The 11,827-nt window shown below is 44.8% G+C and overlaps 6 protein-coding genes across 6 annotated transcripts in view; 2 read left to right on the top strand and 4 right to left on the bottom strand.

The window, feature by feature from the left end:
* BDV37DRAFT_277050 (kinesin light chain) overlaps positions 1-285 on the top strand; it is a gene marked incomplete at both ends in the record, with an annotated part of 4,297 nt that extends 4,012 nt beyond the window's left edge. The window contains one exon of the mRNA XM_032085683.1: positions 76-285. Within this exon, the coding sequence (XP_031934593.1) occupies positions 76-285 (210 nt within the window). The remainder of the gene's footprint in view (positions 1-75) is intronic.
* An 873-nt stretch (positions 286-1,158) lies between these two features.
* BDV37DRAFT_266079 (uncharacterized protein) lies at positions 1,159-2,216 on the bottom strand. The gene is made up of 2 exons (XM_032083872.1): positions 1,530-2,216; positions 1,159-1,479 (listed from the first exon to the last, which is right to left on the bottom strand). Exons 1-2 carry the CDS (start codon positions 1,774-1,776, stop codon positions 1,382-1,384), a joined length of 345 nt encoding a protein of 114 aa, XP_031934594.1. The 5' UTR covers positions 1,777-2,216; the 3' UTR covers positions 1,159-1,381.
* Positions 2,096-4,044, bottom strand: BDV37DRAFT_61238 (uncharacterized protein). Its single transcript, XM_032090946.1, has 2 exons — positions 3,375-4,044; positions 2,096-3,308 (listed from the first exon to the last, which is right to left on the bottom strand). The coding sequence occupies exons 1-2, from the start codon at positions 3,920-3,922 to the stop codon at positions 2,204-2,206; spliced, it is 1,653 nt and encodes a 550-aa protein (XP_031934595.1). The 5' UTR covers positions 3,923-4,044; the 3' UTR covers positions 2,096-2,203.
* A 376-nt stretch (positions 4,045-4,420) lies between these two features.
* BDV37DRAFT_266082 (uncharacterized protein) lies at positions 4,421-5,394 on the top strand. Its single transcript, XM_032083873.1, has 2 exons — positions 4,421-5,289; positions 5,347-5,394. Exon 1 carries the CDS (start codon positions 4,550-4,552, stop codon positions 4,982-4,984), a length of 435 nt encoding a protein of 144 aa, XP_031934596.1. The 5' UTR covers positions 4,421-4,549; the 3' UTR covers positions 4,985-5,289; positions 5,347-5,394.
* Positions 5,395-6,163: 769 nt separating this feature from the next.
* On the bottom strand, positions 6,164-7,988 carry BDV37DRAFT_289563 (alpha-keto acid decarboxylase family protein; the record flags this gene model as incomplete). The annotated part of the gene is made up of 2 exons (XM_032088498.1): positions 6,164-6,440; positions 6,517-7,988. 2 exons carry the CDS (start codon positions 7,986-7,988, stop codon positions 6,164-6,166), a joined length of 1,749 nt encoding a protein of 582 aa, XP_031934597.1.
* Positions 7,989-11,162: 3,174 nt separating this feature from the next.
* The window catches only part of BDV37DRAFT_292223 (HET domain-containing protein), a gene marked incomplete at its 3' end in the record, with an annotated part of 2,683 nt that continues 2,018 nt past the window's right edge, over positions 11,163-11,827 (bottom strand). The window contains exon 4 of the mRNA XM_032089135.1: positions 11,163-11,510. Within this exon, the coding sequence (XP_031934598.1) occupies positions 11,163-11,510 (348 nt within the window). The remainder of the gene's footprint in view (positions 11,511-11,827) is intronic.

Raw genomic sequence — 11,827 nt, forward strand, 5'->3', positions numbered from 1 at the left:
AAACTGCTAGAACATGTTGTCGCCATACGTACGGAAGTGCTTGCAGAAGACCATCCTGATCGACTGTTATCGGAGAGCACCCTTGCTGCTTTCTACAAGGATTTGATGAAGAGATCCAGAACAAGACAGGCGTCTGCAACTCCGCAAGCAATGTCCGAAAACAATGTCACTTCCACTGCGCTGTCAGATCAATCACCAGCAGAACAGGATCCGAAGCTAAGCTACAAGTCGAGAGGAAGACTTTTCGTGAGGCAACTAAAGGGCTTTTTAAAGAAGGTCAATTAGTACTGGTGTTCGTTCTGTAAAACAATGGATTCTAGGCTGCCAAATCCTTGGCTAACACGGTCATTGGCAAGGATATAAGGGATCACCTGGACGGATTTGCACCTTCCGCAGCAATGTATGCCTCTTACTCAACCAACTTTCTGCTAGTCGCTGATACACAGTCTCTCACCGACTTTTTCATCATGGAAGTATAACTACCATCACACCTCTTGTTAGGCGCGACTTATGAGCTTCTTACCCATGCAAAGCACCTTGCTCAAATTTCGCAGCTAATACACCGCTGATTTCCAGATGATGTTCGTAGATTTATAGAACTTTCCGAGACTCCTGTGAGACCGACTGTCTATACTATTGTAACGGCCGCGCCTTTAGCATGGATTAGCTAATCATATATCTCTTTCTTTGTAGCATATTAGTGGCACATTCCAACGCTTGACTAAGAGAGTACAGGGCAGTCAAGTTACCGAGAGGGAGGGCATATCTGAATTCCAGTCTCAAGGGTACAAGGAAGGCACCAATACCTTTTAAGTACAAAATATGTTATTTACCATATGAACATATCGGGATTTACGCACCATGTGAAGGCGGTAATGGTCGCCTCTGTACAAGCAAATGAAGCCACTGTGGCATCTCTGATCCCCATTCGTGCCAGGTGAAAATCAGAAATATACGATAACGTATACCACCCAAAATATAAAAATAAAAAGCAATAAAAACCTGCTCTAGCTGCGCCGAACCTCCTTAATACGCCGAAGGTTCGAATATCCATCTACAGGTACTCCATCCAAACGTTGCACGCCAATTACAGATGCAAGAACCTCACTTAGCAGACAGCTTTGAGGCTCTTCAGGAAAAGAGTCCTTTCTCAGCGGTTCATCCAGTATGCTTCCACACTTCTCACAATTCCGAGAGCTGCCCCTATGAGCTTCGAGCTGATGGTTAACCTCTGCCGTGCTTGATTTCTGATTCCCCTTGGCATATTTCCTTTCAAAACGATCGTATGTTTTCACGTCGAAGGAACAGCCTTTGTAGCGGAACCAATTTTCAATGGCGTTGTGGAAGCGGGATATTTGCCAGCTGGCTGAGGTCATCTGGGTCACTCCTCCATCCATTCGCAATCCTGGCGCTCTATTAGGGCAGCTAGGTTGGGAAATATTTGCTCAATGCAAGATACATGGTAGTACTTGTTCGGTTCTAAGTCTTGTGAGATTTGGAATAGGGTTTTGCAGATTGTTGAAACTTACCGTAGTAACGACCAGAAAGGTCCTTGACATTGAAGCGACAGTGGCTCCTGGTGCTAGGGTTGTCTTGCAATATAATCACCCGTTTCTCATTTGTAAGCTTATGTTCAATACACCTTCTTTCAAATGCAACTCGCTTGGCTGGGTCTTGTGTTATCTTTTCCCATTCACTATCCACCTCTTCATCAGGCGGATCATCAAAGTAGGTTTCCTCTGATGATAGGCTAGTCGGCCTTTTCTGAGAAATCATGCTTCTTGTGACAATAGGCTCAAAGGCTTAGCAGTAGGCAAGCCTAAAGAACGCAAAATAAAGAACAGTTTACTGACGTTTGTACTGGGGTGAAGTCGGTTTAAGCCCGCCAACGCCTTGAATGCCTGAAACACTATTGCCTCCATGATGCCGTTTAACCTCAATTGGCTTGACAACGCATACTCCACTTCAGCGCATTCAAACGCTCCCATTGCGAAGAGTCCCTGCACTACCGAGATCCAACGTGAGAACCTGGGTGGGATACATAAAGTACTTCAAATGGGCGGTACGCATCCTTCCTCTTTTCGCCACCCAGCCCGAAGAATGACTCCGCTGACCCACCTTACACCGAGGAATCGGTCTCCAACTGCCTTCGTCTCGCCCATCGGGGCCTCATGTTGCGCGACTCAAGATAATTGTTCTCCGGTTACCGGGGGCAGCTGGTGGTCGTGGAGTGGAGATCCGGATCGGAAAACGCTGCCAAAGGCACAATAGGCCAGCGAATCATCTCAATTTCCAGATCAGTTTGCCACATATACTGGATCTTATCATGAATAAGCAGGTCTTTCCTATAACCAAGAACTTTCCAGAGTTTCGTCCGAAAAATAAACCAGTCAGAATCATAGTCGTCCCAGTCAAGGCTGGGCTCAGTGGATGACAACTCTTCGTCAGCACTCAAACTGGCGCTATCTCCTTGTATTTCTTCACCTAACTCATCTTCTTGCATAGACTGGGAGTAGAGGTCCCCTGGGCATGGTATCACTCGAAGCTTCGGGAATATCCTGCGCCACTCCGTGGCAACGCTCTGGAGTTTGTCCCTTTGCATCAAGTGTCGTGGATTCTCGAAATAGATCCTCGCAAAGTGCATGCTTTCCAACCGCCAGAGCGGATGCAGTTCGTTTATCACTGCGAGAGAGATGCATAACTGAGTCATAGGCAGGTCAAGCACTGTCAGTCGCGGGCAGTGACTTGAAATATCTTGAAGCAGTGCACCGGGCATCTGGAACTTCACTCCCAGAGCGAGAAACTCCAGGTGAGGCAGAGCAGGCAACAGACCTAGCAGCAGGTCTTCCCCTAACGTTGGGTCTGCCCTAAAGTCTATACACCTCACGCTAAATTTTCGTAAAAGCGGGCAGCATCGTGCGATCTGGATGAGCTCTTCTTCATCGCGAAACTCACCGAAATGCAGATTGAGAACTTGTAGATGTCGGCATGTTGCTATATTCTCAATTATACTATGGTCGATGACGCGTATTTCCGGCCCAAGATTTTCCAAGCTGAGAATTTGAAGTTTCTCGAATTCTGGTAATTGATCCAACCAGTCTTCCTCCCCCTCTCGAATATACAAGGCCTTCATGTTTGGCCATGCAATTCCCTGTTTCCCAAGACGGGGTCCACAATGGCGGACGTTCAGCGCCAATACCTTGAGGTTTTGTTGTTGTTGAAGGCATGATAGGAGCTCCAAAGTATCGGATTGAGTTAGGCCTTCAGTTCCAGACGGTTCCTCCAGGCAGAAAAACTGCAAATCACAACTTATACAGCTCGGGTTAGACATGATTTCTTAGGAAGAGGATCATTGCGAACCAGACCAGACTTACCGAGGCTTTGATGAGCTCTTGGGAGCTAACATCAGTTCACAGTAGTAACTATCAATGGCCAAAAACTCAATGGTTGGGTTGAGAAGGAAGTCAGGAAACAGCGACCAATCTTGATCCTTGATCTCGAAAGGGATTGAGAGACTTGAAAGACCCCTTCCTCGCGGCTGCAGAAGGTACTCAGCGTATTGGCGATGACGCATTGCGCGACATTTCTCTAAGCATACAAGCCGAGTATGTGGCACTTCGACTTCATCACTGGCGGGTATCTCAGGAGAAAGAAGAAGATGCTTCACGAAAGTCATATTGCGGGCGAATTGCTTCCGTGATGCTACAAAAAGGCAATTGAGTGAGCCAATGTCTGGTGTGCGGAACTGCATGTCGTTCAGAGAGCCCTTGTAGAGCTTCTTCAAGGCGGCCACGTTCCATATGCTGTTCACACCAGCGCAATTCAGAAGGTCCGGGACATTGTGAATATTGTTGATGACAAGACCAACAATTTCCGGGACCAAAAGTGGATTTCGTGCGTTTCGCTCAAATCTGGCAACCATACTGGGAAGACGCACCGCCGGAGAACATATATTAACCGTTAGTATCTCGATATTAGGCCGATCATCCGTGGTCACCGTGGGAACTCGATGGTCTTGTTGGGAAGAGGCGGGAATGGCATGATTTTTTAGGACATGGGACAAACAGGCTGTCGTAAGATGCCACCACTGTAGGCTCCTCTTGGAGAATTATTTAAGAAACGTTTCATGTATGAACCATTGACGGGCGCAACGCTGAGTCATTAGACGCCCCAGCCCCTGAACCACTAGCGCCTTCAGCGCAACGCTGGCTGCAAATGACGCATCTCTATTGGATAATATCTGATGCCCCGCTTCAGCGCTTGAGCCTCAGATGGCCAACGAATTACTCTGAAAATGCTCTATTTCTAAGTGATTATACTGCGAAAATGTACATTACCTTGTATCAGTTCACTGTATTACCACCAGCTTCCAGTTCTTACTGTTTAACAGGGATTAGAGACATACACGAAGCACTTATCAAACGCTGATAGCTCAACAACCAAATTCGTCGGGATTGTGGTGGATGTCGCAAATCACAGAAGTGCAGTAAAGGCACGAAATACCAAAACTATAGGGGCCGTGGAGTGATTCACGGATTTCTTGGGGTACATGCATCCGGAAGGGGGAGTGAGATTCAGGGTGGCTCAAGTAGGGCGAGATGATGTCATAAACAAAATTGAAGCTCCTCTTACTGAGATGCATTTGATTGGGATACTGAGCTATTGTCGTGGAAGCTCGAACCGCACGTTCTCAAACCTAACTGACTGTGCTCCGCCGAGCTTCTCTTTCACGTTTAACTTTGAAGATGTTTTTAGGGCACAGCAAGGGGCTTCCAATGTATTAATTCCTCAAGCGATACATGATACGATTGGATATTATAGGAACTGCACACAATGGGCTATTTTTGCTTACCTAACAGCATCCTGTTCAATAGGGCTCATAGTCCTGATCAGTTTTACAGCTGTCTGTTCTCGGTTGGGAAGTGTGATTACGAGTCTGTTCGCCCTGGTGAGGGGAACCGTCCCTTTATTATGCTTTTGCTGAAACCAGTAGACAGCAGCATTTTCTAGTTTCGGAGCATCTCTTACCGTTCTTTTCGCGAGCGAAGCCCTCGCTAGCAGCTTGAACTCTGTGTCGACAATAATTGGCGTTGAGATAACCCTCGGACGGCGAGCTATGATTATATCGTGCATCGGAACAGCGTTGGTCATTATAGCAGCTCTGATATTGCTTGCACATACATGCTACGGACCTGCTAAACCGAGGATAAAAACTGAACAGAGGGTCCAAAATAGCTAGGGCAGTACTATAGAATCCCGAGCTCTCCTAGGCTTTACCTCATAGACTGGGTACACACTGCATAGTATACTACCGAGTTGAAGAAACCAGTACTAATATATTCTTAGAGACACTGATAAAGGAGACAGGTCTTGGGGCTGGTGGGGTGGGGAAACTATTCAAAGGGCCAAGCAATATAGTTCTTATGGTTAGGGGTTTTCGTTTAGCCCTCGATACTGGCTCAAGGTAATTCGGACAAGAAAAATTATATACAGTAGAAGCTCATCATCCTGTATTAAAAAATATCTTGTTTTCAACTGTGGACCTATCACTGGTGGTAATATAAACGATTCTTCAAGATATTTTGCCATGTCTATCATCATGGCATGCCAGAAGTACATTGAAGATTCTGTTACCCTTAGTACAGATTCCAGGTGCCGAAGAATGTTGAACAATGTTCTTCTAGTTAATGAACGGGAATTTTGCTTGTCGCATTTAGGGCCTATATGACGCTCGAATAAAGGCTTTCTGATTAAAAGTTGTACATGCCTCCAATTGAATGATGTTGTTTCACAGAGTTCTGTACCCGCGGATGTCACCAGATTGTAACGTTCTGATCCCCAGAAATACGATACATATGCTCTTAGAGAAAGGCTAAAACTACGATGACACACTGGGAGTTGCATCCTCCTGTCTATTTAGCAACTTATATCATTTATTTTCTACGCAGCTAGAAATACAATAACGCCGGCGCAAGCTGCGATCAAATGGCGAAGCAAACAAATGCTATCACATATATAACCTTTTTCAACTGTATGACATTGATCGACGTAATATATACAGCATATAACGGAGCTGAGATCAACGATATGTATAAACATTGTAGAGTTTGAAACAGTAGACGAGGGTTGGCCACGCTGTCGTCCACCCGGACACTAGGTTTTTCTAACTGTTTCCATTCTGATCTTTGGCGATTTTCATCTGTCTCTTTAGTAGTGGATGTGCATCATGTTTTTCTAAGATGACTTCAATCATGGACAAGCCCCTGCCACGTATAATGTGCTCGCTTTGTAAAACCCTTTCAAGATCAGCCCATGTTCTCACCTGCTTGGTAAATACTGGGTATTCTGAGTCATCTTTCCTTGCACCGAAATACCACGGAGACTCCAGATAGCGCCAAGGCTGTATATCATTGTAGTATGCTTCCATGCCATGAATATACCTACAGAGTTTGCAATTTAGTAATCTGTAGAGCAGAAGACTATTGATCCATGCGCTGGGTGGGCACATCGACATACCTTTCAATTGTATACCCATCATTGTTAATAAGAAAAATGATTAAGTCAAGGCGATTGCGTATGATGTCACTAAGTACTTGAGCTGTCATCTGAAAGCTACCATCCCCTTCGAACAGGATTGTTCTCCCTTCGTTTCGAAGACCTTGCTCAACCATCTCCCGTTGTGCAAGGGCTGCGCCGCAGGATGCCCCTAATGTGTACCCGATGGATAGCCAGAGTGCAGAGTTGATGATTTTGGTATTGGGCGGAAGGACAAAGTCACAGCCACCGGCATATGGCGTACCGGTTTCCGTTAGAATAATATCGTCGGAGTGGAAAAACTGCGAAACATAGCGCCAGAATATGTCTTGCGTGATAGATGCTTCAGGGCGCGGGGAATCCAAAGCTCCTGCCATATTCAAACGTCTTGGCTCAATGCATGATCCATCGTACGCAAATAGAGACAGATCTAGCTCAGAAATGATCTTGCGGAGAATGGATTTGGTATTCATATTCAAGTAATTTTCTCCTCGAATATTGATCGTGAATTTGTGTAGCTCAATAGTGATGGCTTCGCTTGTAAGCGCAGTGAATCCGAAGGTGTTGGTATCAGCATTCATCGGAGCAAACCGTATTACTAGGTCACGACTCTTAACCCACCGCACGAAGTCCGAGTTTCCAGCGGCGCCTGTATATACGCCGCAAAAATTTGGATAAGTTTCATTCGCTGTCCCTTTCCCGAATGGAGTAGTAACGACTGGGAACCCTGTCAGGTGCACAATATCGTCTGCTTCTTGTTCCAAACCGTATCGTGACACCCAGCCATCGAGTATGATGAGAGGCTGTGACGCTGAGTACAGTGATTTGAGCAATTCTTTCACCACAGTTTGCTCCACTTCTGAGCCTTCATTCGGAGGCAACGAGGTATCGATACCTTCCTCAAGTCGCGATGCAGATATAATTACTTTCGCCATATTAGCAGGTATTTCGATGTAGACAGGCCTGCTGTGTAGCAAACATTGACGCAACGTCTCGTCAATCAAGACTGGTGCATGGGAAGCAAGCGTTAAATTCGCTTGAGCACACGTAAAGCTTCTGTAGATGGATGCATAAAGTCGAGAGTTGCCGTCACCCAAGGAGTGATGCAGAATTGCATTTTGATCCTGTAGATATGTTGGTGGTGTACCGACAATATGAACGAGAGGAACTTTCTCTGCATATGCTCCTGCGATGGCATTAAGTGCTGATAGCTCCCCAACTCCGCTCGTTGTCATCAGCGCTGCTAACCCTTTGACTCTCGCGTAACCATCCGCAGCATACCCAGCACTGAGTTCATTGGAGCACCCCACCCAGTGAAGCCCAGAAGGTCTAACATAGTCCAACGCAACCAAGTTAAAGTCACCAGGCACGCCATATATACTACACACACCCAATTGCCGCAGTCTGTGGAAGACATATTCCGCAACGTTAATTTGGGCAGTGATATGAGCCATTTGGGTTATCGCGAGGAAGTGAGCTATTGATCTCTGTGGCAAGCGCTTAATTCGCAGAATATCCTTCGTTCTTGGGTCTATTATAAGAGAAATGAAGAACAAGGATATAATTTTACATTTTTATATCATAAATATTGACAAATAAATGGGTACAGTATATTTCATCTATCTATCGAGTTTCATTGGATCTGTTCAGTTTTTATGGTTGAGGGTCTTCGATGTATAGTTCATATCGCCGAGAAGCCATGATCATACGTTTATTTTGAGCATATCAACCCTGGGGAACGTAATAGCTATCATAGTGATGCGTCAATGCTAGCCGTCGACCACGTTCCCCGGTGCGTGCTTTCATAGCAGGTACTGCGTGTTGAACAAAGCGGGTCGTCCAGGTATCCGGAAAATAGGTGCCGTCACAGACAGGGGTACAACACGACGAGTGGAATTAATCGACTACGATTTGGCACGGAGTTTCGGCCAAGCGCGAAATAGTAAACATGGTACTACGTAAAGTATATAGTTTAACGATGTTTGATCGATAACACTCTTATGTATATATTCTTTACAGAAATTAACGAGGCTTTCATGTTCCGGTGTCCTTTTGTCTTCAAACAGGAAGCCGTGAATACTTGGGTTTAATGAAGGGAAGAACGGCGAAAAGTCTGATTTCCACTGGTCAACCAAAGCAATCAAAGTTAGGGGTTGTTATCATGGGGCGCATGGAAGACAAGTGCACCACTGACTAGTTAACGATCCTGCTATTGCTATGATTATGGATCAAGTTTAACGCCTGTGGGAATCTGCTGGCTACACAAACTACATGTTCCTAAGCAACTGGCAATAGACAGGACCATATAGAGAATTTACCCTGCAGGAAACGATAAAAGAAGAACTATGAGGGTTTAACATTTCTGTGGTTCCTAACATTGCTGACACTTACTTCTCGGAGCTATTTAAAGTTCCTCGAATAAATACATATTGTCAATACACATCTAAGGTAACTAAGTATTAAGCTCTTTAGCGTCTATCTACATACATTGTTGTGACCGAGAGAGATACAACCTATCAGTCTTGTCTCACACTACGTATTCAAACACCAACGAAATCAAAATCTCGCGTTATGGATGCCTATCCATTGGAGAACATGTGTGACAATTTATCCGTCATCCTCGTCCATGCATTTAGTTGTGCGTATTTCGCTTCAAAATTCATTTACCAAGCCATAATTCATGCCCCGAACAAAATCTTGGACGAGATGGTGGTGTTGGCCTTCCTTCTCGCTGCGATTTGTTTCTGCTGGTTCTGCATAAGAGCCCGCACTACACAGACACAGCAACTGCTGCAATGGGAACAAGCAGGAACCATTATCCTAATTGCTGCATCAACAATTGGATTCGTCTTTTTCCAGTTCTATTTCGAAAGATGGCCACGCACAGTGTATATGGCAATATTTACTCTGACCGCCAGAGAGTTTGCATCTCTTTGTTTCCGCTCTCCGACAATATTTCCTGTGCTTTGCCTCACATACGGCATGCTTGCCATGATCCCTGTTGTCCATGCGAGTCTCTGGCCATCTGCTTGCCGACTGCCGATGAGAGCTCATTTTATCTCCTTTTTGGTACTGACTGCAACTGGTGGATTATTTCATAAGTTACGAATCCTCGAAAGGCTTACTAGACTTGGAGGCGCTTGTACCGGAAAATTTCTCCTGCATGCTCATTTTATCATCGCTGTCATACTATTGTGGCAGGGGATATCGGCTGCATATGTATCTGATGCTATTCCAAGTGTCGACCAGTGCAGAGAGTGGAAGTGGTGAGAAAGTTAGCTCCCCAAATTATCCGTAATACCTGGCCAAACACTTCAAGCTTTTTGAAGTCGTTTTCTGAGGTGTCTGGCTTTGGCGAAAATGGGAATCATATTATGAGAACCCATGGTTTTGTATGTATGGCTAGTTAACTGGTGTTTCACCGAAAGGTTGTCATGCGGAGCTCCTATCAATACTATATCCTTTAACACAGCCATCTGTCCTAGCTATTTCATTGGAAAGTTCTTTACAGACTATACTGTACTGCATGATCTCATTAATTGTTCTAGAGTTGCAGAAAGTAACTGTAGAATATCTACTAGCTAACAAATCAAGTTCAAGGGAAATTGTTTGAAAGGAGCGTGATATGCTATAACTTAAGGGAAGTGTCCTAACCTTAGAGATATTCTTCATAATAAGTAGCCGTTAGGGTCAACATAAATTTTTTCCCTCATCGCTTAAACTCTTGTAACGTCTTGATTCATTGCTAAAAAATACATCGTTGATATAATATAAGAATCGTGGATTTGCCACCAACACCATTCCCTTTGCAATCCGTTTCCCGGCTCATATAGCCTTGACTAGTAAACAGGCTTTGAAATGTCCTATAATGTATAGCCTAGCCCGGTCTATTAATATAATTTCGGGAGGACAGCTGCGGGTATACAGTATAACCTTTGTGCCTGGAATGTAACTCAAAAATGTAATGTCCTCACATAGTACTGTTGGAGCACGAGAAGAAGCATTCTAAGTTTCCCCTATCTTCACTTATGGTCATAGTTACGGTGCTGGAGATCAGATATGTCTACCTGAACATTTTGAGAGAAACTAAGGGCCGTCCGGGGCTGAGAAATATGTCACCCAGCCAGTTATAGTTCTCATTGTACTCTCCTATAACCTAGGGCATCATTAAACTACTGGCAAATACTTTCCCTCTGACAAGACACACCTTTGAGTATATAGAAGCCAAGATAGGTCGCCATTTAAAGCATCCATAGCTGCTGGCTGTATACAATCACCATCTTGCCCGCTTGTTATAGGCTGTCCGAATACCGGTGTCACCACTTACACTCTTTTGATTGTTTCAGTAACCCTAGTGTGAAACCAAGCTAGGCTGTATTTGGAATGGAATGGAATAATAATTCTCCCGACCAGTACCGCGTGTATTGACATGTAATATTACATATATCCAGTAATTTCGGCTTTTGTCCCTTGGCATGGAAACATCCAGAATTCTGGATAAAGAATAAATAGCAAAGCTCTTATAAACAGGAAATATCAGTATATTAATCTGAGCTATCCCGCGCCCTCATTTTACAATGAGATAAAAAAACAATAATAATAATAAATGGAACGCAAAGAATGTGAATCTAGATAGGTGGGCTCTCTCCAAAGTGTTCGCGGAGCTGCAACATGATCTTAAATCCAACCAGTCCTTTATTTGCTGTTGCTGCCTTGACCACATCTTCAGTAATAGGTAGACTCTTTCCAAAGTGCTTACAGTGTTCGCAGAGCTGCTGTATGATCAGAGATCCTTCCGATCCTTCATTTGCTACTGCCGCCTTGACCACATCTTCAGAGATAGGTAAGTTCTCTCCAAAATGATGGGAGAGCCTCAACAGAGAATCATTCGATCTTTTATTTGCTGCTGCCGCCTTGACCACATCTTCAGAAATAGGTAAGTTCTCTCCAAAGTGTTGGCAGAGCTGCCGTAGTATCTGAGATCCATTCAGTCTTTTATTTGCTGCTGCCGCCTTGACCACATCTTCAGAGATAGGTAGGGTCTTTCCAAAGTGCTTACAGTGTTCGCAGAGCTGCCGCATAATCTGAGATCCACTTGATCCTTCATTTACTGCTGCCGCCTTGACCACATCTTCAGAGATAGATAGATTCTCCCTACAGTGTTCGCGGAGCTGCCGCATGATCTGAGATCCATATGGTCCTTCATTTGCTGCTGCCGCCTTGACCACATCTTCAGAGATGGGTAGACTCTTTCCAAAGTGTTCGCAGAGCTGCCGCATGATCTGAGATCCAT

This window comes from Aspergillus pseudonomiae (genome assembly GCF_009193645.1).
Source record: "Aspergillus pseudonomiae strain CBS 119388 unplaced genomic scaffold BDV37scaffold_168, whole genome shotgun sequence".
Lineage (NCBI taxonomy): Eukaryota > Fungi > Ascomycota > Eurotiomycetes > Eurotiales > Aspergillaceae > Aspergillus > Aspergillus pseudonomiae.